General features: G+C 43.0%; 1 protein-coding gene and 1 long non-coding RNA gene across 3 annotated transcripts; both read right to left on the bottom strand.

Moving 5' to 3' along the window:
* Positions 1-20: 20 nt before the first annotated feature.
* Positions 21-12,673, bottom strand: LOC118110760 (troponin C, skeletal muscle). 2 transcript variants are annotated; one of them, XM_035158805.2, is made up of 6 exons: positions 12,570-12,673; positions 4,234-4,288; positions 3,822-3,965; positions 2,477-2,591; positions 1,844-1,980; positions 21-345 (listed from the first exon to the last, which is right to left on the bottom strand). In XM_035158805.2, exons 2-6 carry the CDS (start codon positions 4,241-4,243, stop codon positions 314-316), a joined length of 438 nt encoding a protein of 145 aa, XP_035014696.1. In that variant the 5' UTR covers positions 4,244-4,288; positions 12,570-12,673; the 3' UTR covers positions 21-313. The 2 variants fall into 2 exon arrangements, with proteins under 2 accessions (XP_035014696.1, XP_035014695.1); XM_035158804.2 differs by lacking the exon at positions 12,570-12,673 and adding an exon at positions 6,502-6,660.
* Positions 12,674-13,793: 1,120 nt separating this feature from the next.
* LOC124851959 lies at positions 13,794-23,110 on the bottom strand. Its single transcript, XR_007032786.1, has 3 exons — positions 23,033-23,110; positions 21,895-21,972; positions 13,794-13,929 (listed from the first exon to the last, which is right to left on the bottom strand). It is a non-coding gene; the product is annotated as an uncharacterized LOC124851959 (long non-coding RNA).
* Between the last annotated feature and the right edge of the window lie 1,638 nt (positions 23,111-24,748).

The following is a 24,748-nucleotide window of genomic DNA, read 5'->3' as shown; positions in this document are numbered from 1 at the left end:
TGCCCAGCCGACAGCTGGGTGGCCCGCGCAAGGAGATGGCAGGATGGCAGGGGGAAAGTGTCTTCGTCTTAAATGGTTTGAAGGGGTATTTATAGATATCGTCACCAAACCCTGGGGCCTCGTATGAGAAGGGGGTAGGGATTAAAGGCACTTGAGTTTCACTTGTATCCTTTAAGATCACTCAGAGAAATCACGTTCATAATTATACAAGGTTATACAGCGTTTAGCTTTTGCTCCGAACAGATTTCCATCAGACAGAGTGCTTTACATTCTCTCCCAGGCAGGGTCACCAAGGAATGCAGAGCTGGCCTCATTACTGGACGTTCTCCATCATTTTCAGAAACTCTGGAGGCACAGAGAGAGGACGGCAACAGTTAATCAACCAACCCACCACCAGCGGTATATTGCACTGATATAAATGATGACTGATTTGGTCTAGTGAAAAGCTCAGCGGGCAGACGGAATCTGTGCCATGTCAGGTCCAAGTCAAATGAAGGCGAGCACGTGCTTGTAATGTATATTTGGCAATGATGAACAGTTCTTCATTCCAGTCATTCCATGTCCGCTTATTTCAATTGTAATCATTTTCAAATTACTATTTATATTTCTTCTTCTGCTCTATTTCAGCTCTATTCTATAGTTTGGCATTTTGAGATCTATAAGAATATGTTTATTAGGTTATAAAGTCATGTTTTCTCTAATAAACTGTTTTATACTGGGTTATGTTCTATGTCTTGGCCTGGCAGAGTGAATTCCTGAAGAGGCAGCGTTGTTGTCAGAAAAGTTTCACGCAGAATAATAATTTGAACACTTTGGTTTTTGGACAGAAACACCCAGGCTAGCTGTTTCTCCCGTTATCACTCTGAAGGCCGTGCTTAGCTAACAGGTAGAAAGCTGTGATCTGCAGTGGTAATGCTATACATTTGTAAGTTATTTATTTATTAACCTGTGAGCACCAACCAGTGCAAGGAGCCTATTGTTTTTTTCTACTAAATTAAATCACATTTTCACAAAACTCCAAGACTTATAACTGAAATGAGTCTTGCACATGGGCGTGGCTAAAAAGCTTTGTCACACCTAAACACCAGCCCCCACAGCATATTTCACTTAGATGTACGAAAACTGGTAGCCTCTTGAAGTCTTAGCTTTAATCCATCAAGATGTTGGCCATTTTGAACTTTGGGTGATTTACAGGAACTGTCCATTAGCAAAATTCTTCCATATTCAAAATTGTCGTGTAAAATCCAGCCTCTAATTTTGACATTTTCCATGAAACAGTGAGTTGTGTTCAGTGTTCACATGGTCAGATCGACCCCAAGCTCTACATGTCTGTTTCCTGAAGATATCTACATGAAAAAATGTAGTCATAGTCATAGCACCACCTACTGGACACAAGAAATCATATATTAAATAGTTTCACTATTGTACAAAACAAGGGGGAACCACCTGCTTCTTTTCAAAGTTCATAAAATTTGGCAACCAATAAAACTCACTGATGAAGACTTCATTTCATGTTTGCCCAAACAAGAGCTGTAAAAATAGAGGCTTTAATATTGAGACGCAGTGATGTCTATCTATCTATCTATCTATCTATCTATCTATCTATCTATCTATCTATCTATCTATCTATCTATCTATCTATCTATCTATCTATCTATCTATCTATCTATCTATCCATCCACATATCCATCTATTCTCCCTCATATAAAAAGGAGTTTTCCTCCTCTGCTGTGAACAAGCTAATTCAGTGAAACTCAACCATAGTCTGTTTTTCCTGCTTTCTCTCTCTCTCTATTACCAGATTGCGTTATCTACATGAACTCTACAAGTTGCTCACTCTCACCATCAAAATCAATCTTTCCGTCCTTGTTTGTGTCCGATTCTCCGAACATCTCATCAATATCTTCCTCTACGACTGATTCTCCAGTGAGATGGAGGATTTCTCCAAACTCCTCCCGGTCGACGAAACCATCTCCGTTCCTGCGGTGGGGAAAAATAGCAATATTAAAACTCACTGTGAGAAAACTGAACTTTAAAGTTCAAACAATACTAACACTGTATGTTCTATAGAGTCAACCAATATAGATTTTTTTAGGCATATAAAATGTATTATTTCAGGGTTAAAAAGTAAAATCCAACCATATATATACATATATAGACATAAATTTATAACATAAAATATTTTTGATCAAGATCCATTACATTTGATCAAGAATCATGACTGAAGTACCCACTAAGGTGGAAATGAATAATAAATGTTAGTGCTCTCTAGTGGACAAAAGCAAAATCATTTTTAAGGACTCGATCTTGCTATAAAAAGTGCCTTGAGATATAGTTTGTTATGATATTTTTACAAACAAAATTGAATGGAAATGTAAATATACCATAAACCATAAAAAGTTTCCTTTTTGTTATTGTAATTTAATCTAATTTATTGACTCTTTAGTGTAGCCACAGTGCTAAGCGATTGTCATACTTGTCAAAAATACGGAAGCATTCAGAGAGCTCCTCTTCACTCTTCCCAGTCTGGTCCTCCTTTAACTGTTGCACCATCATGACCAGGAACTCCTCGAAGTCAATGGTGCCGCTGCCTGAGGATGGGGGAGGTAAATGAGTGAGGAGGGGGGACATCAGAAGAGCCTAAGCCCCCATTTCCACCTGGAAACATTTTTGAATTCCACCCTCTTGGAGAGAGGCAGTTTTCATTCCCAAATGACACAAAGATGATCAAGAATGAGGGGACTTTTGACCACTTAGTGTTTTGCATGCAGACTAGAGAGACTTGTTTAATCTGACCTCATCCCTTTAGAGACAGGGTTTATCCAACACAGACTCACAAAATAACTCCTCTGCTGTATTGGCTGTATGATGAGTATATAGCTAGATGGATGGAACTTTAATTTTAAATCAGTTCTCATATCCCTCTACACGCCACCTGTGATGATAGAAGAGAAGACGCTCAATAGGAAGAGAGAAATAACCCCAGGTTAAATCAAGTGGAATCCGAAGTATGTTTAAGCTTTGTAAATGGTGTGTTTATGATACAGAATTTCTTCCCAACAGAGGAGATAACAGATTTAAATACTGGATCGGGAAAGGATCTTATCTCTGATTTACACACAAGAGCACAAGTTTTTAATCTTTTGTTGCTCTCAGGGTAACACTACAGAAAATCATTAGAAGACATGTCATGGTCACACACCAGGGAAAATGTGGTTCAGTGGAGGAAAACCACCTCAGAATATTCTGTGACAGTCCCAAAGCTTATATAGGAATTCAGTATTCAAATCTCTGGACACTCTTTTTTGCCACGTTTTGTTCTCCTTTTCAGGGTTTGCGGGGGGCAAATCCCCACTGACACTGGGCGAGAGGTGTTCCCTGGACAAGTCTTCAGTGTAACACAGGGGCCAACACATTAATATCTATTTTAAGTTTCCAAATCATCAAACCCTAATTTTCAAGTCTTTGGACTAAGATAAACCAGCATGTGTTGGAAGGTATTGTTGAATATACACTGGATCTAGTAAGGGCTTACATTGTTTTGGTTAATACCTTTTTTTGTACATATGCAGATCCACTCTCTGATAAATATTTATCCAGATAAGAATTAAATTATCATATGCAAAGGTGTTGGGGCAAATTTCCAAATGTCAATGCACTGGGGACAAACACTAACTTGCTTTCGGTAGAGATTGGGGCCTCTTCTGTGGTTAAAGAATTGAGTGAGCTGTGTGATCCTGTTAATCATCCTTAAAAGTCTTTGCATTAAGATTTGTCAGATATTATATACAGTCTATGGTCAGATCCCACAATGACCTCACCATCCTCATCCACCTCCTCAATGATGGCGTCCAACTCCTCCCTTGACGGGTTCTGGCCCAGCATCCTCATTACTTGTCCCAACTCCTTTGTGCTGATGTCACCGCCACCGTCGGTGTCGAACATGTCGAAGGCCGCCTTGAACTCTGAAAAGCGCAAAGAAATTGTTCCAACTCAGAAAGTATCAGCTTTAACCGGCAAAACTAAATCAGAGTATAAAATTATCTCTTGTGCTCAAACGTTACATTTGGGAAGCTCAGAATGTCTTGATAAATGCAACCATTTTCAACTGCGGATTCAGTCTCACTGACTTGCCATTCATGATTCATTACAAACATCAGAAGGTTGAAGACAGTCAGAGGAGGACCCTCAGGTAACTAATTCATGAAATAGAGTGGATAGAGAAGGACTGACCTGCAATCATCTCCTCCGTCAGGAAGGAGCGGGCATCACTTTGGGCGTCAGTGGGCTTCAGACAAGGAAATGGAAAAAGGCGGGAGGGGCAGTTGTGGAAGGATGAGAGGGGACATGGAAAGAGAGATAAGTTAATCTTTCTCAGCCATAAACAGTACACCTGCAGCTGCATAGTCACATCATTGATCTAATGACCTAACAGAGCAGGATGTGAGGGTGATAGCATCTTCCTCAGTTCTCCACACCCTCAACCGGCTGCTGCAGTTCCACAGGATCACTGGTGTCACATAAGCTGAAACAGCTGTTTTTATGTCTCAAAATCTGTCAGCCTCCTGTGGTGAGACAACTTGTCAATCTGATCCCTTTTGTCTCAGCAGGCGGGTGGTTTCCTCCAAAAACGCATTTCTGAATCTTCTTGCCCATTTACTACAAATCGGACTACATTCTTTTTATTATTATTATTAAGGTGAAAACTTGAGAAAGATGGATTACTAAATCAAACAATATTTAAGACTATGAATCTTCGTCTCGCTGTCTGAAAGATAGAAAAACACTTTAGTGAGTCTGGAAAAGCAATGATCACTCGTACAAAGACCACGAGTATAGATATGATCTATTAGTACTGCCCACTCATTTGATAATGAGTGCTACTGTAATAATACATCAATGACTGCTGAGTGCCAATGTAATAATGTAGCAATGACTATTGAGTGCTCATTTAATAAAGTGGTACTTAATGCTTGTCTAATAGTGTATCAATCACAATTGAATGCTGGTGTAATAATGTAGAAATGACTATTGAGTATGATAGTGTAGCAATGACTGCTTAGTGCTAATGTAATGATGTAGCAATAACTACTGACTACATATATAATAATGTGGAAATGTAGCACACTTAAATAATCATAATATAGTAGAATAGTATGCTGTGTAGTAATACATGATAAAACATGTATTTCTTTTGCATCCTTAGTGCACTGAAACACTGGTACGATCCCTCCTCTTTCAAGTTGAGCTGTGATTTTCCATCCAGCTTGAACAAACCAAAGGAGAAACCTAAAGCCAGAAGTATTGTTGACCGCCATGGACTTGAAATAGTGTTATAGGTCAGGTAAGATGTCATGTTTAATCCCCCGCCAGCTGTCTGCACCAGCTAATAATGGTTCTTAAAGGGGAACGCAGCTCAGTATAAAAGTCACTCATCACAAATTTACGACTTTTTGCTCATTATCTATGAGGAGACAATAGTTGAGGTTTCATACTGACACTGGTTTTGTTGAGCTCTACTTTTCCAGACTGGACCAACCATTTGAACTTCAACCCGTTGGCTTCTTAATTTGTCCATTAATCCAGACTTGATGAACATAATACTGTAGATCATACTGTGCATGTAATAGGAATCTTTCTTGACAGCGTATGCCATTTTCTCAATGCATTTAATTTTAATTCAGAAACAGCATGAAACACCACTGGGTCTTCTGCAAAGTACTTCTTCAGTTTTCTTAGAAACATTACAGAGTAATTCAAAGTGTAACAAAAGTAACAGATCCTTAAATTGAGTGCTGGTCCCCTTTAATTGTTATATAAACCATTTTTTGTCAGTAGTTCAGGAGGAGGGTAAGTTATTTTCATCGTTTACTTGACAGAACTTCATCAATATTGTGATAGTTCTCTTTAAAGCTAATTTTAAGGTGACACTTGGGAGAGGATTTGAGAGGGATTTTTCTCAAGGTGATTGTCCTAAGTTAGGACACTCAGGCAAGGCAGCATGTCCTCTCACTTTACTCAGCTGTGAGCGTTCTATATTTAGTATCGCCCCCTCCAATCTAACTATCAATCATATTGAGCTAAGTTACAAAGAGTTGTAACACCAAAGCAGAACGAAATCATATTATGCTGTGAACAAAGGGGGGTTACAGACATTGAACAGAGGTTTCCAACTGCAGGTAAGGTAAATGATTTCTTTTGTCTATAGTGGGCATCATGTAATAAAAACTAACAGACAAAATTTGCAAACCACATTAATCTCCCAAAAACATTTCAAGAATCCAAAGAGATAAAGCATCGCTTGCAGTGAAATCCAGCCATGCTGCAGATGAAGACTTGCTGGATGACTGAGGGGGAGCAGAAGATGTAATCATCTCCATCCTCTGTCGCCTGGATTTCAATCCTCATCAATGGAAAACAAAAGCAAATCTCCACAGAACAAACAACATTTCCTTCTTCTCGTGGCCCCGTTTACCTCCCTCTCAGTTGTCGGTCTCTTACCATGGTGGCTGGCTGTGCTGAACAACAGACACCGGTAAAAACAACAGTCTGGGGAATAAGGTCTCCACTCCACACTGTTCAGGTAGCACTGTGGGTTTTTACTCCCCTCCCTAAGTACCCTCTTACCCCTCTATACATTTACTGAAAATGATCAGGATTGGGTAAGAGCCCCCCTCCTCAGACAGGAGCCAGCCAATCAAAACCAACTTTAATTTGCACCCTCTTACAATGTCCTGATGGACATCCCCTTGTGTGGCACACTCTCCAATCCCCCACATTTAGATAACAGACAACCTCAGTGACATTCATGTGAAAAAAAGAAAACAGGCATCACAGGCATTGGGCAGCTGGAGGTTATTTTGGCAGAGGATCAACTGGGCATCACAGTGCAGATGGACACTTGATGTCACATACTGTAGAAGAACCAGAGTTCATGAATGCTTGCGCTTGCACACTCACTCACACACACACACACACACACACACACACACACACACACACACACACACACACACACACACACACACACACACACACACACACACACACACACAGATTAACACCTCGCTGCATGCATGGATTCTCTGACCCCTTCACAGTGTCTGTTAACCCATCTATCTGCCCGCCCTCCTGTCTTCACCGCTGCTGTCTGTCCTTGCACTTATGACATCTGTAACTTAAGAGGTTTGCAAATGGATTCGTGATCTGACACAGCTGTACTCCATCTTGAACCTCGTACTCAATGAAACACTTGCTTATCATGTTATGAAACTGAAGAGGCCGCAGCAAAGCTAGTGACTGTAAAATTAGCTTAAACGCTAACATGCTCCCAATGACAATGCTAATCTATGTGTTAATATTTGCTTATTTGCTAAGTAGCACTAAACACAAATCACAGCTGAGGCTTCGAATGTCATTTGTTCATTGATCATATTTCACTTTGTCACAAAGTCACTTTGAGAGGAATGTGAGCGCCTACACACACACAAAAAAAGAATGAGGAGCTTGATTTGTCTGATAAATGCAATCTAATATCAAATGCACCATGTCCATGATTCCTTTCCACTTCACACCACCGAGTCAGCTGATGGAAACTCATGAGTTAATTTGGAGTCCCTGCTGATCTTGGTGTACACTGTGGAATTTTAAGCAGTAAGGCTCCGCAGCCTATCGGATCGCTCTCTGGAAATCTATTTATGCCCAGTGTTCTGTTTCATTGCCATGGAAACGAACGCTGTCCTTGCTAATAATTAATCAGGCTTCTTATCCTGAGATCCAATCATGCACACTGTGTGCTAAATTCATAATTCACAATAGCCTTAAAGGTTAAAAGTAAAGAGGAAAACAACAACTTTTAAAAAGTGTCAGGGTTTTGAACTTATCAAAGTTTAGTTTCATAGGTTTCCAAAGTGTTTTCTGTTTATTAGTACATCCCTGTGTTTCATGTTTTCACACTCCGGGTTCTGTTTCCTGTCTTATTTTGTAGTCTGGGTTCTGGTGTCTCATATCTAGTTCTACTTCCTGTCTGTGATTGTCTGCACCAGTCCTCATGTGTTACACCTGTGTCGAATTGTCCCTGCCTTCCCTGTGTGTCTGTATTTAAGCCTCGGTTCTTCCCTTTGTCCTTGTCGGATCGTCGTCGTATGTCTGTTGTCGTATGTGTTCTCGTGTCTACCCATCCTAATCTCCTGTCCTGTCCGGATCTCCTGCCCTGCTATCCCTGTATATCTGTATCCCGTGTCTCCTGAGCCTCTGCACCTCTGCACCCCCCCGTGTAAGCTTCCTGTATTTTCTCCCTTTGTGCTCCCAGTTTTGTTCGTTAAAGACTCGGTTGGATTAAAATTATACCTTTTAAGTTTAAACTCTGCGTCTGGGTCCAACTGCCCCCACACACCGTGACAAAAAGACATAATGGATTGAATAGCTCACATTTTAAACGTCCAGTGTGTAGTAGAAAGATATTAAATATAAATCGACCTAATCCACAATCATCTGTCGGTCTAAAAATGAACAAAACAGCAAATCTGTAGCGGCCAGTTTGCTTTCTGTCTGTGGACTGAGTCGAAGGTGTTTTCTTCTATGTCCTCTGATAAACTACACCAGTGGTCTGCAAATGTGTCAAACCGCAGGTCACAATGGCCGCTAGATCATTGAGATAACTTCTATTATTTCACCATATCGGACCAACAGACATTCACGGGAGTCACAGGTGCTGATCTCCATCATGACAACAGCCTTTACAGAACCACTTCCTGTTTAACAACCTTTCTTCAAAGTAAAAGTGCACTGCTGTACACACACAACCCATTCCAAATAGGTAGGATAAGAACAGGCACTGCACTAGGGTTCATATTTAGGGTTTCTATTAAGGTATAATCATCTCAATCTGAAAATCATTGTGAAAATCACTTGAGCCTGTGGAAGTGACTCAGAGAGCACGTCCAGCAGTACACTGCCCATCCCTGGAGGGAGAGCTATTCAGCTGGTTGTAATCTGCAATTTCTCCCCTCGATGTCCCTAAATCCAACACACTAAACCTTCTGGCAGCCAGTAGACTGAAAATGAAAAGAAGCTTGAACAGAACATTAAATAATCCTCTCTTATAACAGTAAGATAATCTTTTGTTGACAGATTTGGTCAGTTATTAATTTTTACACCAAATGAGAAGAAATATTTTTTCTCCAGTCTATTGCTCTTGACCTTCTTCCTTTTCTCACCCATCTTATCAACACTTCCCTGTCAACTGGCTGTTTCCCTAACTTTCTGACGGAGGCAAGAGTAAACCCTCTCCTGAAGAAACCCACCCTCAACCCGTCTGAAGTAAACAACTACAGACCTGTCTCTCTTCTTCCCTTTCTTTCCAAAACTCTCGAGCGAGCTATCTTTAATCAACTCTCTTCCTATCTTCACCATAATAACCTTCTTGACCCTCACCAGTCTGGTTTCAAGGCAGGCCACTCAACTGAGAATACCCTCCTTGCTGTCTCTGAGCAACTACACACTGCTAGAGCAGCCTCTCACTCCTCTGTCCTTATCCTTCTAGATATTTCTGCTGCATTTCACACAGTGAACCACCAGATCCTTATTTCCTCCATTCAGGACCTGGGTGTTTAAGGCTCTGCTCTCTCCCTGCTCTCATCCTACCTCAACGGCCGCACTAACCGGGTAACTTGGAGAGGATCTGTGTCTGAACCTTGTCCTCTCACTACGGGGGTCCCTCAAGGTTCCGTCCTGGGTCCCCTCCTCTTCTCTCTGTACACCAACTCTCTCGGCTCTGTCATTCACTCACATGGCTTTTCCTACCATAGCTATGCTAATGCCAACTAATCCTCTCTTTTCCCCAATCTGAAACACAGGTAGCAGCACGAATCTCTGCCTGTCTGACTGACATCTCTCAGTGGATGTCCGCACGCCACCTGAAAATTAACCTTGACAAGACTGAACTACTTTTCCTTCCAGGGAACGGCTCTCCCACCCACGACCTGACTATTACCTTTGACAAGTCCGTGTTAGCCCCCACCCAGACTGCTAGGAACCTGGGTGGGACACTCGACAGTCAACTCTCCCTTACTGCCAACATTACTGCAACAACACGTTCCTGTAGATACATGCTGCACAACATCACTCAATAGGCGGCGCAGGTTCTGGTCCAGGCTCTGGTCATCTCACGCCTAGACTATTGTAACTCCCTCCTGGCAGGTCTACCTGCTAGCGCCATTCGACCTCTGCAGCTCATCCAGAATGCAGCAGCTCGACTGGTCTTTAACCTAAATTCACTCACACTACTCCGCTCCTCTGCTCCCTTCACTACCAGTGGCTTCCCGTATCCGTTTCAAATCATTAGTACTTGCGTACCATGCTGCGAACGGATCGGGTCCAGTCTACATCCAGGACATGGTCAAACCTTACACCCCAGCCCGTTCACTCCGCTCTGCATCTGCCAATCGGCTTGCTGCTCCCTCACTGCGAGCTAAACACTCAACAAAATCACGACTGTTTGCTGTCCTGGCTCCTAAATGGTGGAATGAGCTCCCCATTGACATCAGGACAGCAGAAAGTCTATACATCTTCCGCCGCAAACTAAAAACACACCTCTTCCGACTATACCTTGAATAAAAGTTTAACCTAACACTTTAGTAGCACTTAAATGGCACTTACTTATAGCACTTTGTAGTTGGGCTTTCTTGAAGAAATAGTACTTTCTTGATTCTTGTTGTTCTGGGTTTGTACCCTCATGGTTGAATGCACTTATTGTAAGGCACTTTGGATAAAAGTGTCAGCTAAATGAAATGTAATGTAATGTAACTAGCAAATACAGGCTTATTGTACTCCATCACAATCTCAGTGTATGACGTTTATGACCTATTCTAATGAACCTGACATGTGGATACGTGGGTGATGTTTTGTGAGTAAAAAGAAACATGACATAACACACATTTCTTTATGTCTTCTGAAGCTCTACTATCTCAGCTCAGGAGCTCAAGTTGATGTTGACGTTGTGGGAAGTGTTGGGTGTCTTGAGATAATGCATTTTAGGATTTGGTGCAATACAAATAAAATTCAATTGAACACACAAGGCCCATAACAAGTTAGTGTGAACTCATTTTAAAAAGGCTGCAGATAAGAGTAGATAAAATAATAACCAGTCATTGTAGATTAGATTAGATTAGATTTTTTGTTAAAACTCTATATTAGACCTCAATCAATAGATCAGTTTCTTGCTGCTCCTATTAAAGTCATGTAATGAGCTGAAGCCACAGCACACCTTGTATTTTACAAGCACCACTGGTTGTATTCGTAACACGTTTTTCCCTGGCTGGTGCTAGGAGAGGCTTATTAGTTTTCTCAGAATCCAGAACCTTAACGGTGTGTTTATTGTTGTTACCATGAAAACGAAGGGTACACCACCTGCTTCAGCAGGTTGTATTATTGTTACCATAACACAAAGGTTCAGTTAGCCTATCTATGTAATGCTTGAAAGCAACCTATATATATTTAGCTTGGAGGACTTGTACATTTGAAACATGCACAAACAGTTTTGCCTTTAAATTTGAACAAAATAAACCTCAACAAGAGCTTAAGTCTTTCCCAGTCTTAACACACGACATAAAGGCTTTTTGTCTGCCATTCCAAAGACCAAACCATTGTGTTATTAAAGAAGAATTGCAGCCTCACGTTTCTTTGCCTCTGCCAACCAGTCAAGTTGCAGGAAACATGGTCATAAACTCCCCTTGGCCAGAAGTGTTTTTGCAGAGGATAAAGATGTCACAGTGAAGTTGAACTACGCCTGTCATCACTTCATCATTTGTAGACATTTGTGTTAACTATGATCATGATAAGCGTATAAATTCTTGAGTGAAAAAATATTTTTTGTTTGTCACGTAGACCTTTGACCACCAAATTCTAATCCGGTCATCCATGTATCTAAGTGATGTTTGCTTAAATCACACTATTACACTTAACCATCAAACTCTAATCAGTTCATCTTTGAGTCCAAGTGAACTTCTGTGCCAAATCTGAAGAAATTCTCTTGTTCAAGATGTCAATAAACATCATGAAATCACAGAGATCTTGACCTTTGACCACCATAATCTAAACTCTTCACTCATGACTTTGAAGCTTGAGTGGGTAAGTGAACCTTTGTACCAACTTTGAAAGAAATCCGTCACAGTGCTCTTGAGATTTCACATTCATGCGAGAGGGTTAGACAAACAAATGGACGAACAAATGAATGGACAGACAAATGGAAAGTGTACGGTTCAATAGACGTATGCACAAACAGACAACACAAAAACACAATGCTACAGGTGGAGCCAGCACTGAGGGAAAAAAATTGCGCCTCTCAAGAAAACAAAAGTTGATGGCAACTATATTTGTTTCCTAAAGTAAAGGACAAACGATAAAGACCAGTCAGTGTGCTTATCGTTTAGCAGGGGCATGCTCAGAGTGATGAAAAAGGACAGTCTCAAGCACCCAACACAGCCTTTCTTCAATTCTATCCTTGCTCTTTCAGACAACACTCCTCTTTTTTATCACCCTCCTACTGTTCTCTAAGTTTTGATCCTCACCCGTCTCCTCTTTCCCTCTTAACCTCCTCTCACCCCTCTCAGTCGTCACCCATGCCTCCCCCCAAGGGCCACAGCGCGTTCAGCCTCCATGCCGTTCGACTTATGTCACCTCCTTCATAGAGTGCCTGTTTGCTGCCTGACTGACAGCACCAGCTGATGCTCTGCCCAGCTCAAGATTTTTCAGAGGCACTCTAGTTGGGTGACACAAATAGGCGCAGAAGGGTGAGACAGAATTTTGGATTAATGAAGAAGAGCAAACAGCAATGAGGAAAATGCTTCTTGACTTTTTTGGTCCTTTTCAGTTTTTCTATCTTTCTTCTCCTTCTTCCACCTTCATCTCTTCCGCCACTCTATTCCTGGACATTCCTGGGGGGGCAGCCGAAGCCTCCAGACAAACACACCCTATATGAGGCTGGAGGTATGCCATCACTCCTCCCCCAGTGTCCCAATATCCCTTTATCCTGATCCCTGTTTCACTACTCTTTTACCTCTGTGCCCTTCTTCTTCCTTCCTTACTGTCGCTTCTAGCCGCCCCCTCTCCTTTTCCTCTACAACAATCTATTTACACCTGATTTAAAAAAACACACACAAACAAATACCATATTAATGAGGCCTTGCAATTTTGTATTTGTGTTGAGACTGCGTCAGAGATGTGTTAATGAAACCCTCTATGTATTAGTATTGTATTATTTGCAGTATTGTTATAAAACACAGGTGTTTGCAGATGTGTTTTCCACAGAATGAGAGGAGAATGCTCATATTTGTTTAAATACTATTATATGTTTCAATTTGAATCATGTTTTAATTACACTTTTTATATTGATGACAATTGGGAAGGCAGAAAACGGTTTGATAACCGGTTATAGATTAGATTACAGTTTACAGCCACTGTGATCTAGTGGTGTGGCTCAGCAGCCCCTAAATTTGACCAGGCCAAAATTTAGTCTAGTCATTGTTTACAGACTTTACCCAGTGGTGACTTCACCTGACTTTTCCTCTAGCACCACCAACAGGCTCACATATGTGACTTCAGAGGCAAAATGACACTAATTCCCCCCTTCACAGTAAAGTATTATAACTTTTGTGAACCCTAAAATGTCTGTACATTGATAGCCGTTGTTCAGTCTCTGTTCCAGGGTCTAACCACAGCATTTACTGATGTTTTAAGTGAGACTGAGCACCCTCCGTTCCACCCTGTGCAGTCCCACCAAGCAGTAACTGCCCAACCACTGCCATGCAACGGGACGTGCATGAGTTTAGGGGGGGAAGATGTAGCCCACATTGGAAAAGCAGTGAAAATACATTGAGAGAGAGAGAGAATGTACACTTTATATGACACTGTAGTGGCTCATTGGGTGACCTTTCTAGCCACTAGGGGGAGGTACCAGCCATCCTCCTAATCTACTCTGTGTCGAGCTTTTTTTTACCTGTCTGCATCCTGTCGGCCATTTTGCCGCTCAAGCTAGAAGCATACTCCCTGCTTTGCTCAGATCGTTATCTGAAATCCTGTGTCGATGTGTGAGGTAACCCTGCTGACCTGTTGAAAGGTGCAGGGATTCTCATTATTCAACGAAGTGTAGTAAGAAATCCGTAGTTGCTGATTAAGAGGAGATTTACAGTAGAACACGGAGCGAGAAAAGTCTGCTAGCCGCTAGGCTAACGGTTACAATGTGAAAAATGTCATTGTCATTCGCTAATAGCGTTAGCATGTGAGATATGGGGAAATAGTTCTGTCGCCTCTGATCTTTGTATGTTAATTGTCTATTGTTAAATGTGAATATCAAAAGCTACCTTGCTAGCTATGTTGTTTATAGAGGTTATTAGGGCAGATTTAAAGCACTGCTCCATGTTCATTTACTTTTTGCCTAATAGCTGTGGAGTTTCTACTCATTGAACGTCAGTATTAGCATGTAGCCATTATGTGCCTTGCATAAAAAACCAAAGAACTGATAATATGTGTATGAATGTATGCCTTAAGTCAATGTGATTCTGTTTTGATATTAATACTTGAACTTTGTAGTATTCTAATTTAATTTAGCATTGAGTTTGTACTAAAAGATTTATATTTTGTTGTACAACAGAGTCAATTATAGGCCATAACTTGAAGTGGAGACTGTATTGATATGTGAGCAATTGTTCATGTTAGCAGATATGGTCAAGATATGACTGTGTGTGGATGACATTCCATATACACGTGTGACATGTCTATAGGTCAGGTTTTTGGTGAAGAAAAGAATTCTCCGGTGACAGAGAGGACATTGAAGAAACAAGATTCCAGTTAACTGGATGGCGAGCCAACCTAAAGATCTTTGAGAGAAAGTTTTGACTTCCACGTTCTTCACTCCATGGTGTGGTAGGACAGATCCTGTACAAAGACGGATTGGGCCCCAACGAACAATCCACAAACTTGACATTTAAGACTGGACTTACGGACTTTGAAGTGACTTTTATGTGCACACTTTTAAAATTTTATTTATTTATGTTTATTATTTGGGGGGAAATTGATGCTGTATTGTAACTGTCCAACAAACTTGAACTGCAGTTTGTGTTCAACTACAAGTTCCTTCCTTGCTGAGTTAAAGGACATAGCCAATCTTAGTGGAAATAGAAGTATTAAGGGAGATGATGTCACAGATCAGTGAGACTATTGAGACTGTTGAACCTGTAAAGGAGACACCTGCAGGTCCATTGCAAACTGATTTAGTTGATGTGCCACACTTGCTCTCAGACCCCTTTCAGAGAAACAAAAGTGGCGCAGGTTACACCATTTGCTGGACTAAAGTCTCCATCCATTACGATAAGTGATGCGAATCCACCAGAAATTCAAAAGGTCGTGGTTGAGCACATTGTAAGGAGAGAGGACATAGGGGCACACATTCATTCCCCAGTGCGGCTCCGCTCCTTCTTTGGAAAGACCCCCAGGCCCAATAATGAGACAGACTATGATAATTGGCGTTCACAAATCAAACTACTCCTCAGTGATCCCAGCATGCCTCCTCCTCAGCTATTCAGAAGGATTCCCTGCAGCTGACCTATTTAAGCGACTGAGCCCCAAATCCCCCCCTGTAGCCTAACGCTATTAGACTCAGCTTTTGGTGTTGTTGAGGATGGGGAGGAGCTTTTTGCTCAGTTTATGAACACTCTCCAAGATCCTGGTGAAAAACCTTCAACTTTCCTTCATCGACTGCAGTTTGCACTAAACCTAGCTGTAAAGAGGGGAGGGGTTACACCTGAAGATGTAGACAAACACCTCCTTAAGCAATTTTGTAGGGGGTGCTGGTAGTGCACTGCTTGGTATACTGCAACTTGAGCAAAGGAAAAGTACTCCACCATCCTTCGCAGACTTTTTGCTGATGCTGCGCACTGAAGAAGACAGACAAGCAGCAAAGGCTAATAGAATGAGAAAGCACATTGGCTCCACAAAACAGCGAGTCAATGTTCACTCTCAGAGGGCTTGTAACTGTGTAGAACCAAAAGAGGAGCTTTGTATCACAGAAACAGACAAAGGTCTATAACACAAAGGGAAAAGCCCGGGAAGTTTGCTGGTGAACCAAAGCTTAGTGGTGCAAATGCAGAGGTGCTGAGGCAGACAAAGGAGAAGCAGACCAGCAAGCCTAAGCCCTGGTATTGCTTTCATTGCACCAATGCTGCAAACCCCGCTTTAGTGAGTGAAAAGAGGAAGCAGTTGGAGGAAAAGCGCCATGCATGGGACAGGCAAAACTATCCCAGGGAGTCCAACCCAACTTTAAAGGGGACATAGCATGCCCATTTTACCACAAGTTGATATGGTTCCTTGGGGTCTTAATGAAATGTCTGTAACATACTTTGGTCAAAATACCACAAGGATCATTTAAAACAGCACCCTTTTTACCCTGTATAAAACAGCACTCCACAGAGTGACCTGTTTTGAGTGCCTGTTCCTTTAAATGCTAATGAGCCAGCTCCCCCCTCCCCCCTCTCCCCCCATGATTTTAAACGATCTAAATTACATATTTTATATGATATAAATTATCAAATATGCATCCCATACTTTGTATTCCCCTTCTGTTGTCCTGGAGTTTTAATTTTCCCAATCACATAATTAAATGTCCCCCTCTGCCCATCCACTACAAGCACACAAGCAGACAGACAGAGAGAGAAAGAGAGGTGGTGGGGGGGCTATGAAGACCATCATTTACCCCCGAACCCGACATTCAACGGGTACAACAACAAGCGGAGAAAGCAGAATCGCGGGCTGACCTTATATATACAGTCTATGGGGCTGACCAGCGCAGAAATGCACGTCCCGTGTGAACAGCCAGGCGGCTGCGTGCTTGAGAACGGCGCTGCGCTGCCTCGCAGCCTCGACGGCGCTTCCGCGTCCGGTGTAACCCGGCATAACGAGTGGGGGGGCTCTGTGTGTTTGTGCCGGTGTTACAGTAGCGCTGAACACTGCGGAAGTCTTCCACACTGCTGGCTGTGTGGCGCTGACACAAATTCCAGCTCACGCATGGGAGAGCGAGCGGTCGCGCCCGAGCAACTGCTGCAGCCTCCCAGTCCCAACGATCCAGACAAATGCCACATGTGAGTGAATCGCGGGCTGACCAGCGGAGAAATGCTCGTCCCGTGTGAACAGCCAGGCGGCTGCGCGCAGGAACGGGCCTCGCTGCGTCCGGTGTAAACCCGGCGTGACGGGGGATGAGGTGGGGGTGGGCCAAGACCATGTAGGGAGACTTCCAGTGCCTTGTTACGACACAAAACCCAGGAAGCTCAATCGAGTCGCTCAAGCATGACGTTTCTGACTTAGAGGAACCATAACAAAACGCGCGAGTATTTTTTTCCCAGAGTTTTTGGGTTGGTAGACATGCCAGATACCCACATTAACCTGTAGAAGCACTAACAAAGTGGAATTTGCATGCTATGTCCCCTTTAAACTAGATTCAGTCCCTGTTGTGGGACAAACAGGGGCTGGAGTGACTCAGCAACGTCCCTCAGAAAAAACTATTGAAACCAGAGCTCAACTAAAAGTTAATCTAGAACATCAAAGCTGTAAAAGGTATCTTTCCAAACTTCCTGAAAGGTTAGTTGGTACAAAGTGTACAGCCCAGGTGACCATTAAAGGTGACCGGTTCAACTGCCTACTTGACACAGGCTCACAAGTGACTACAATTCCCCAATCCTTTTATGAACAACATTTGTCAGAACAAGACATAAAGCCCCTCTATGACCTCCTAGAGGTTGAGGGTGCGAATGGACAAGCTTGACCTTATTTGGGCTACATAGAGACCAGCATCACGTTCCCAAAATAGTTTTTGGGTATGTACATTGAAGTATCCACGTTGGCTCTAATAGTTCCTGATGTTCGGACCACTTCAGAGTCTTTCTCGCTGATAGGTACAAATACTCTTGATGTGGTGTATGACATTTACCATGAAGCTAGTCTGACAAGTCACCAGCCAGTTCCTCATGGCTACAGAGCAGTAATCAAAGTACTAGAGCTAAGGCGCCAACAGTCCAACATCAATCACCATGGTGTTGTGAAATTGCAAGGCAAGAATTTGCAGTCTATACCAGCTAGGACCACTGTAGTGCTAGAGGGAATTGTTATGGCTAATGGCCTTAAGAACAAGAAGGCTGTTATTGTAGAACACCCCTCCCTGTCTTCCTTGCCTGGTGGCCTGCTTGTCAAAAGTTGCTTGGTAGATTTCCCAAAGCAGTGGCCTTTTAAGCTGCCAGTTGTAGTCAGAAATCAATCAGATCATGACATTGTCATTCCAGCGAAGTGTCAGATTGCAGAAATCAGTGGTTGTCAAAGTGTCTTGTCACAGGAGCATAGTGTGGTCAGCTCGCAGGAGACTGAACCGACCCAAAGGTCAAGCATGAGTTTCAACTTTGGCTAGTCCCCAGTCCCATCAGAGTGGAAAGATCACATCGCTCAGCTCCTTAACAACATGCCAGAGGTGTTCGCACACCACGAACTAGATTTAGGCAGAACAGACAATGTGACCCACCACATAAAGCTTTCGGATGAAACTCCTTTTGAACAGCGTGTACGACCAATACACCCACATGACAGAGAAGCCATCCGAAAGCACATTCAAGAGCTTCTTCATACAGGGGTCATCAGAGAGTCAGAGTCTCCATTCTCGTCACCAATCGTGGTCGTACGTAAGAAAAATGGTCAGGTTCGATTGTGCATTGACTATAGGAGACTAAATCTTCAGACCATAAAGGACGCTTATGCACTTCCAAAGCTAGAGGACACCTTCATGGCCCTCTCTGGGTCACAGTGGTTTTCCGTCCTTGATCTAAAATCTGGTTATTACCAGATCGAGGTCAAAGAAGCAGACAAGCCCAAGACCGCTTTTGTGTGTCCCCTCGGCTTCTCCCGTTCAAGCGTATGCCCCAGGGGGTGACCAATGCGCCAAGCACCTTTCAACGGCTTATGGAAAGGTGCATGGAGGATATGCACTTGAAGGAGGTACTAGTCTTTCTCGACGACATAATTGTGTTCTCCGAAGCTTTGGAGGAACATGAGGCAAGGTTAGTGAAGGTACTCACCCGTTTGAGAGAGTTTGGGCTGAAGCTGTCCCCTGAAAAGTGTGTTTTCTTTCAGACATCTGTGCGTTACTTGGGGCATGTCGTCTCCCGAAATGGAGTTGAGACAGATCCTGAGAAAGTTTCTGGCCTCCGAACATGGCCAGTCCCTCAGAACCTGCGAGACTTGAGATCATTTCTTGGGTTTGCTGAGTACAACCGGAGGTTTGTCATGGGCTATTCCAACATTGCAAAACCCCTCCATAATCTAACTTCTGGTTACCCGCCTTCCAAAAAGGGCCTCAGAAAAAGGGACAACACAGTCCAGTACCACAATCCTAAGGAACCCTTCGGGGGTCGCTGGACACAAGCTTGCCAGCAAGCATTTAACCTGGTTATTGAGAAGCTCACGACCACTCCTGTTTTAGGGTTTGCTGATCCAGAAAAACCCTATGTGCTCCAAACCGATGCAAGCACCATTGGCCTTGGTGCTGTTTTGTATCAAGAGCAGGAGGGGCAGCAGCGGGTCATTGCCTATGCAAGTAGGGGCCTGTCACGGAGCGAGTCTCGCTACCCAGCGCACAAGTTAGAATTCCTGGCACTCAAGTGGTCGGTGACAGAGAAGTTTAGTGACTATCTGTATGGCAACCATTTCACTGTAGTCACTGACAGTAATCCTCGAACGTACTTACTGACATCTGCAAAACTTGATGCAACCAGTTATAGATGGCTTGCAGCTTTGTCCACCTTCACTTTCAATCTTCTGTATCGCCCTGGGAAGCAAAACGCAGATGCAGATGCATTGTCCCGCAGATCTCATGGACCTCTTGTTGATGAACAAAAATCACAAAAAGAACGAGAACGCATCTATCAGTTTGCAAAGGGTCATCTTTCTGCTCCTGGGAACATTGATGCAGCGGATCATGATGTGGTGCAAGCCATTTGTGAGAAACAACCTGTCTATAGTGTCAGCAATGTCGACCACAGCTGCGCCAGTGGTGTTGCTTTTGTTGAGGCTCTTGCTATGTCCCCTGGTGCTGTGCCTGACAGCTATGGGGAAGAGGATAAACTTGGAGGATTGCCAGTAATTCCTTATCTAACCGAGGCAGAGTTGATGGTTAAGCAGAGAGCTGACCAATGTCTCAAGCATGTTATACTTCAGATCGAACAGGGAGTGAGCCCACCTCCCACTTTGAGGCATGAGCTTCCAGATCTTCCACTCCTGCTTCGAGAGCTAAGTCGCTTAGAACTCCTTGACAACATCTTGTACAGGAAGCGCCAAGTAGGGTCTCAAACATTGCACCAGCTTGTGTTGCCAGTTGAGCTCTGGGAGACCGTCTTGACCAGCCTGCATGACCACATGGGTCACATGGGGATTGACCGCACGTTGGATCTTGTGCGTACTCGGTTTTACTGGCCAAGAATGGCTTTGGATGTAGAGAGGAAAGTAAAGACTTATGGCAGGTGTGTTCGCAGAAAGGCTGCCTGAGAAAGCGGCACCCTTAGTCAATATTAACACCACACGACCCCTTGAGTTAGTCTGTATGGATTTTCTCTCGCTTGAACCAGACAAAAGTGGGACCAAAGACATCCTTGTGATCACAGATCACTTTACCAAGTTTGCGGTTGCTATTCCAACGCCGAACCAGAAGGCCCGCACGGTTGTGAAATGTCTTTGGGACAATATCATTGTGCATTACGGGTTCCCTGAGAGGCTACACAGTGATCAGGCACCAGACTTTGAATCACGCACTATAAAGGAGCTCTGTCAGATGGATAACATACATAAGGTGAGGACTACTCCATACCATCCCCAGGGTAATCCTGTGGAGCGATTTAATCGCACCTTGTTGGATATGTTGGGCACTCTTCAAGAACAGGAGAAATCTCACTGGCATGATTTTGTAAAACCCTTGGTACACGCCTACAATTACACCAAGTATGAGGTGGCAGGATTCACGCCTTATGAGCTAATGTTTGGGCGTCAGCCCCACTTGCCGGTTGACTTGGCATTTGGGTTGCCTGTGAAAGCGGGGCAACACACATCACACTCCAAATATGTGCAAAACCTCAAGTCCCATCTTGAAGAGAGCTACAAGCTAGCCACGGGTAATACTGCCAAGGTAGCAGAAAAGAATAAAACTTTGACAAACGTGTAACTGCTTCAGATTTGGAAGCTGGAAGCAGATTTGGAAGCTGGTGATCGAGTGCTGGTCAGGAATTTTCGTGTTCGTGGGAAAGCATAACATTATGGACAAGTGGGAGTCAACTGTCTATGTAGTAGTAAAAGGGCTGGAACCCTCCCAGTCTACACCATCAGACCTGAAAACAGGGACGGCCCACTCAGAACCCTGCATAGGGACCTATTACTCCCTTGTGGCTACCTCTTTCCTGAAACAAGTAATGAGCCTGTTAAGCAGTCCCAAAAATGCAGACCAGCAACACGACTTAAGCCTGCTGCAGATGTAGAACAGTTCTCAGAAGAGGACGAGAATGGAACGTACTGGTTCAGTGAGTCCCCCAGTGCCGAAACCTCCATGTGAAACCTGGAAACCCATTGATAGCCGTTGTGCAGTCTCTGTTCCAGGGTCTAACCACAGCATTTACTGATGTTTTAAGTGAGACTGAGCACCCTCCGTTCCACCCTGTGCAGTCCCACCAAGCAGTAACTGGCCAACCACTGCCATGCAACGGGACGTGCATGAGTTTAGTGGGGGAAGATGTAGCCCACATTGGAAAAGTAGTGAAAATACATTGCGAGAGAGAGAATGTACACTTTATATGACACTGTAGTGGCTCATTGGGTGACCTGCTGTTACATTTTCTAGCCAGTAGGAGGAGGTACCAGCCATCCTCCTAATCTACTCTGTGTCGAGTTTTTTTTTACCTGTCTGCATTTTTTTACCTGTCCTCCAGACAAACACACCCTATATGAGGCTGGAGGTATGCCATCACTCCTCCCCACTGTCCCAATATCCCTTTATCCTGATCCCTGTTTCGCTACTCTTTTACCTCTGTGCCCTTCTTCTTCCTTCCTTACTATCCTTCTTGCCGCCCCTCTCCTTTTCCTCTACAACAATCTATTTACACCTGATTTAAAAAAACACACACAAACAAATACCATATTAATGAGGCCTTGCAATTTTGTATTTGTGTTGAGACTGCGTCAGAGATGTGTTAATGAAACCCTCTATGTATTAGTATTGTATTATTTGCAGTATTGTTATAAAACCCAGGTGTTTGCAGATGTGTTTTCCACAGAATGAGAGGAGAATGCTCATATTTGTTTAAATACTATTATATGTTTCAATTTGAATCATGTTTTAATTACACTTTTTATATTGATGACAATTGGGAAGGCAGAAAACGGTTTGATAACCGTTATAGATTAGATTACAGTTTACAGCCACTGTGATCTAGTGGTGTGGCTCAGCAGCCCCTAAATTTGACCAGGCCAAAATTTAGTCTAGTCATTGTTTCCAGACTTTACCCAGTGGTGACTTCACCTGACTTTTCCTCTAGCACCACCAACAGGCTCACATATGTGACTTCAGAGGCAAAATGACACTAATTCCCCCTTCACAGTAAAGTATTATAACTTTTGTGAACCCTAAAATGTCTGTACATTGATAGCCGTTGTTCAGTCTCTGTTCCAGGGTCTAACCACAGCATTTACTGATGTTTTAAGTGAGACTGAGCACCCTCCGTTCCACCCTGTGCAGTCCCACCAAGCAGTAACTGCCCAACCACTGCCATGCAACGGGACGTGCATGAGTTTAGGGGGGGAAGATGTAGCCCACATTGGAAAAGCAGTGAAAATACATTGAGAGAGAGAGAGAATGTACACTTTATATGACACTGTAGTGGCTCATTGGGTGACCTTTCTAGCCACTAGGAGGAGGTACCAGCCATCCTCCTAATCTACTCTGTGTCGAGCTTTTTTTTACCTGTCTGCATCCTGTCGGCCATTTTGCCACTCAAGCTAGAAGCATACTCCCTGCTTTGCTCAGATCGTTATCTGAAATCCCGTGTCGATGTGTGAGGTAACCCTGCTGACCTGTTGAAAGGTGCAGGGATTCTTATTATTCAACGAAATGTAGTAAGAAATCCGTAGTTGCTGATTAAGAGGAGATTTACAGTAGAACACGGAGCGAAAAAAGTCTGCTAGCCGTTGGCTAACGGTTACAATGTGAAAAATTCCATTGTCATTCGCTAATAGCGTTAGCATGTGAGATATGGGGAAATAGTTCTGTCGCCTCGGATCTTTGTATGTTAATTGTCTATTGTTAAATGTGAATATCAAAAGCTACCTTGCTAGCTATGTTGTTTATAGAGGTTATTAGGGCAGATTTAAAGCACTGCTCCATGTTCATTTACTTTTTGCCTAATAGCTGTGGAGTTTCTACGCATTGAACTTCAGTATTAGCATGTAGCCATTATGTGCCTTGCATAAAAAACCAAAGAACTGATATGTGTATGAATGTATGCCTTAAGTCAATGTGATTCTGTTTTGATATTAATACTTGAACTTTATAGTATTCTAATTTAATTTAGCATTGAGTTTGAACTAAAATAATTATATTTTGTTGTACAAAAGAGCCAATTATAGGCCATAACTTGAAGTGGAGACTGTATTGATATGTGAGCAATTGTTCATGTTAGCAGATATGGTCAAGATATGACTGTGTGTGGATGACATTCCATATACACGTGTGACATGTCTATAGGTCAGGTTTTTGGTGAAGAAAAGAATTCTCCGGTGCCAGAGAGGACATTGAAGAAACAAGATTCCAGTTAACTGGATGGCGAGCCAACCTAAAGATCTTTGAGAGAAAGTTTTGACTTCCACGTTCTTCACTCCATGGTGTGGTAGGACAGATCCTGTACAAAGACGGATTGGGCCCCAACGAACAATCCACAAACTTGACATTTAAGACTGGACTTACGGACTTTGAAGTGACTTTTATGTGCACACTTTTAAAATTTTATTTATTTATGTTTATTATTTGGGGGGAAATTGATGCTGTATTGTAACTGTCCAACAAACTTGAACTGCAGTTTGTGTTCAAATACAAGTTCATTTAAAGCAATCCTGTTGTGTAATTCTCATTACTGATTCTCAAGTCCAGGGCTCCTACTTACCTAGAATCTCCTATCCTGGTCCACATTTACACTCTTTCTAGTGTAACCAAGGGTTACAATATCATCCAATGAATGTACACTATCATTCACTCAAAAAAACGTTTTACATTATGACACAGCCAGAAATAATTGTGCCACCACTGAAACAGTTTAGTAACTCAGTAACAGAGACGCGTATCTTTAGTCCAGGTGATCAGGTGCTAGCTCTGTTGCCTGTGGTTACGTCTCCTTTTCAGGCCAAGTTTGTGGGGCCCTATACTGTTGTGCGGCAACAGGTCCACCCAGCTTTGCCATATTAATCTTTTGAAACCTTATTTTTCTCGTACGTCCACAGGAGCAGTGGTCAAACCGGCAGCGGTGGCAGTTCCTTTTGGGGTAGTAGACTTTTCCTCAATCCAGGTGGACGGGAAGGCTGATGAACTTGATGTCACCGGCTGCATGACACAAGGCCGTTTGAAAAATTCTGAGGTTCTGAGTAAGCTTGAGTCCTTAAATGGCCACCTGTCAGCAGATATGTAGTG

The sequence above is a fragment of the Hippoglossus stenolepis genome, chromosome 6 (assembly GCF_022539355.2).
Source record: "Hippoglossus stenolepis isolate QCI-W04-F060 chromosome 6, HSTE1.2, whole genome shotgun sequence".
NCBI lineage: Eukaryota > Metazoa > Chordata > Actinopteri > Pleuronectiformes > Pleuronectidae > Hippoglossus > Hippoglossus stenolepis.
Note: the sequence above shows the minus strand (reverse complement) of the source record. Positions and strands in the feature narration are given on the sequence as shown.

What these genes read in the sequence shown, in the direction of transcription:
- LOC118110760 (XM_035158804.2), bottom strand. An exon ending in TGAGGAGGTGGATGAGGATG is followed by an intron (nt 2,592 to 3,821) that starts GTGAGGTCATTG and finishes CCCCATCCTCAG; the next exon opens with GCAGCGGCACCATTGACTTC. An exon ending in CGGAAAGATTGATTTTGATG is followed by an intron (nt 346 to 1,843) that starts GTGAGAGTGAGC and finishes CTGTGCCTCCAG; the next exon opens with AGTTTCTGAAAATGATGGAG.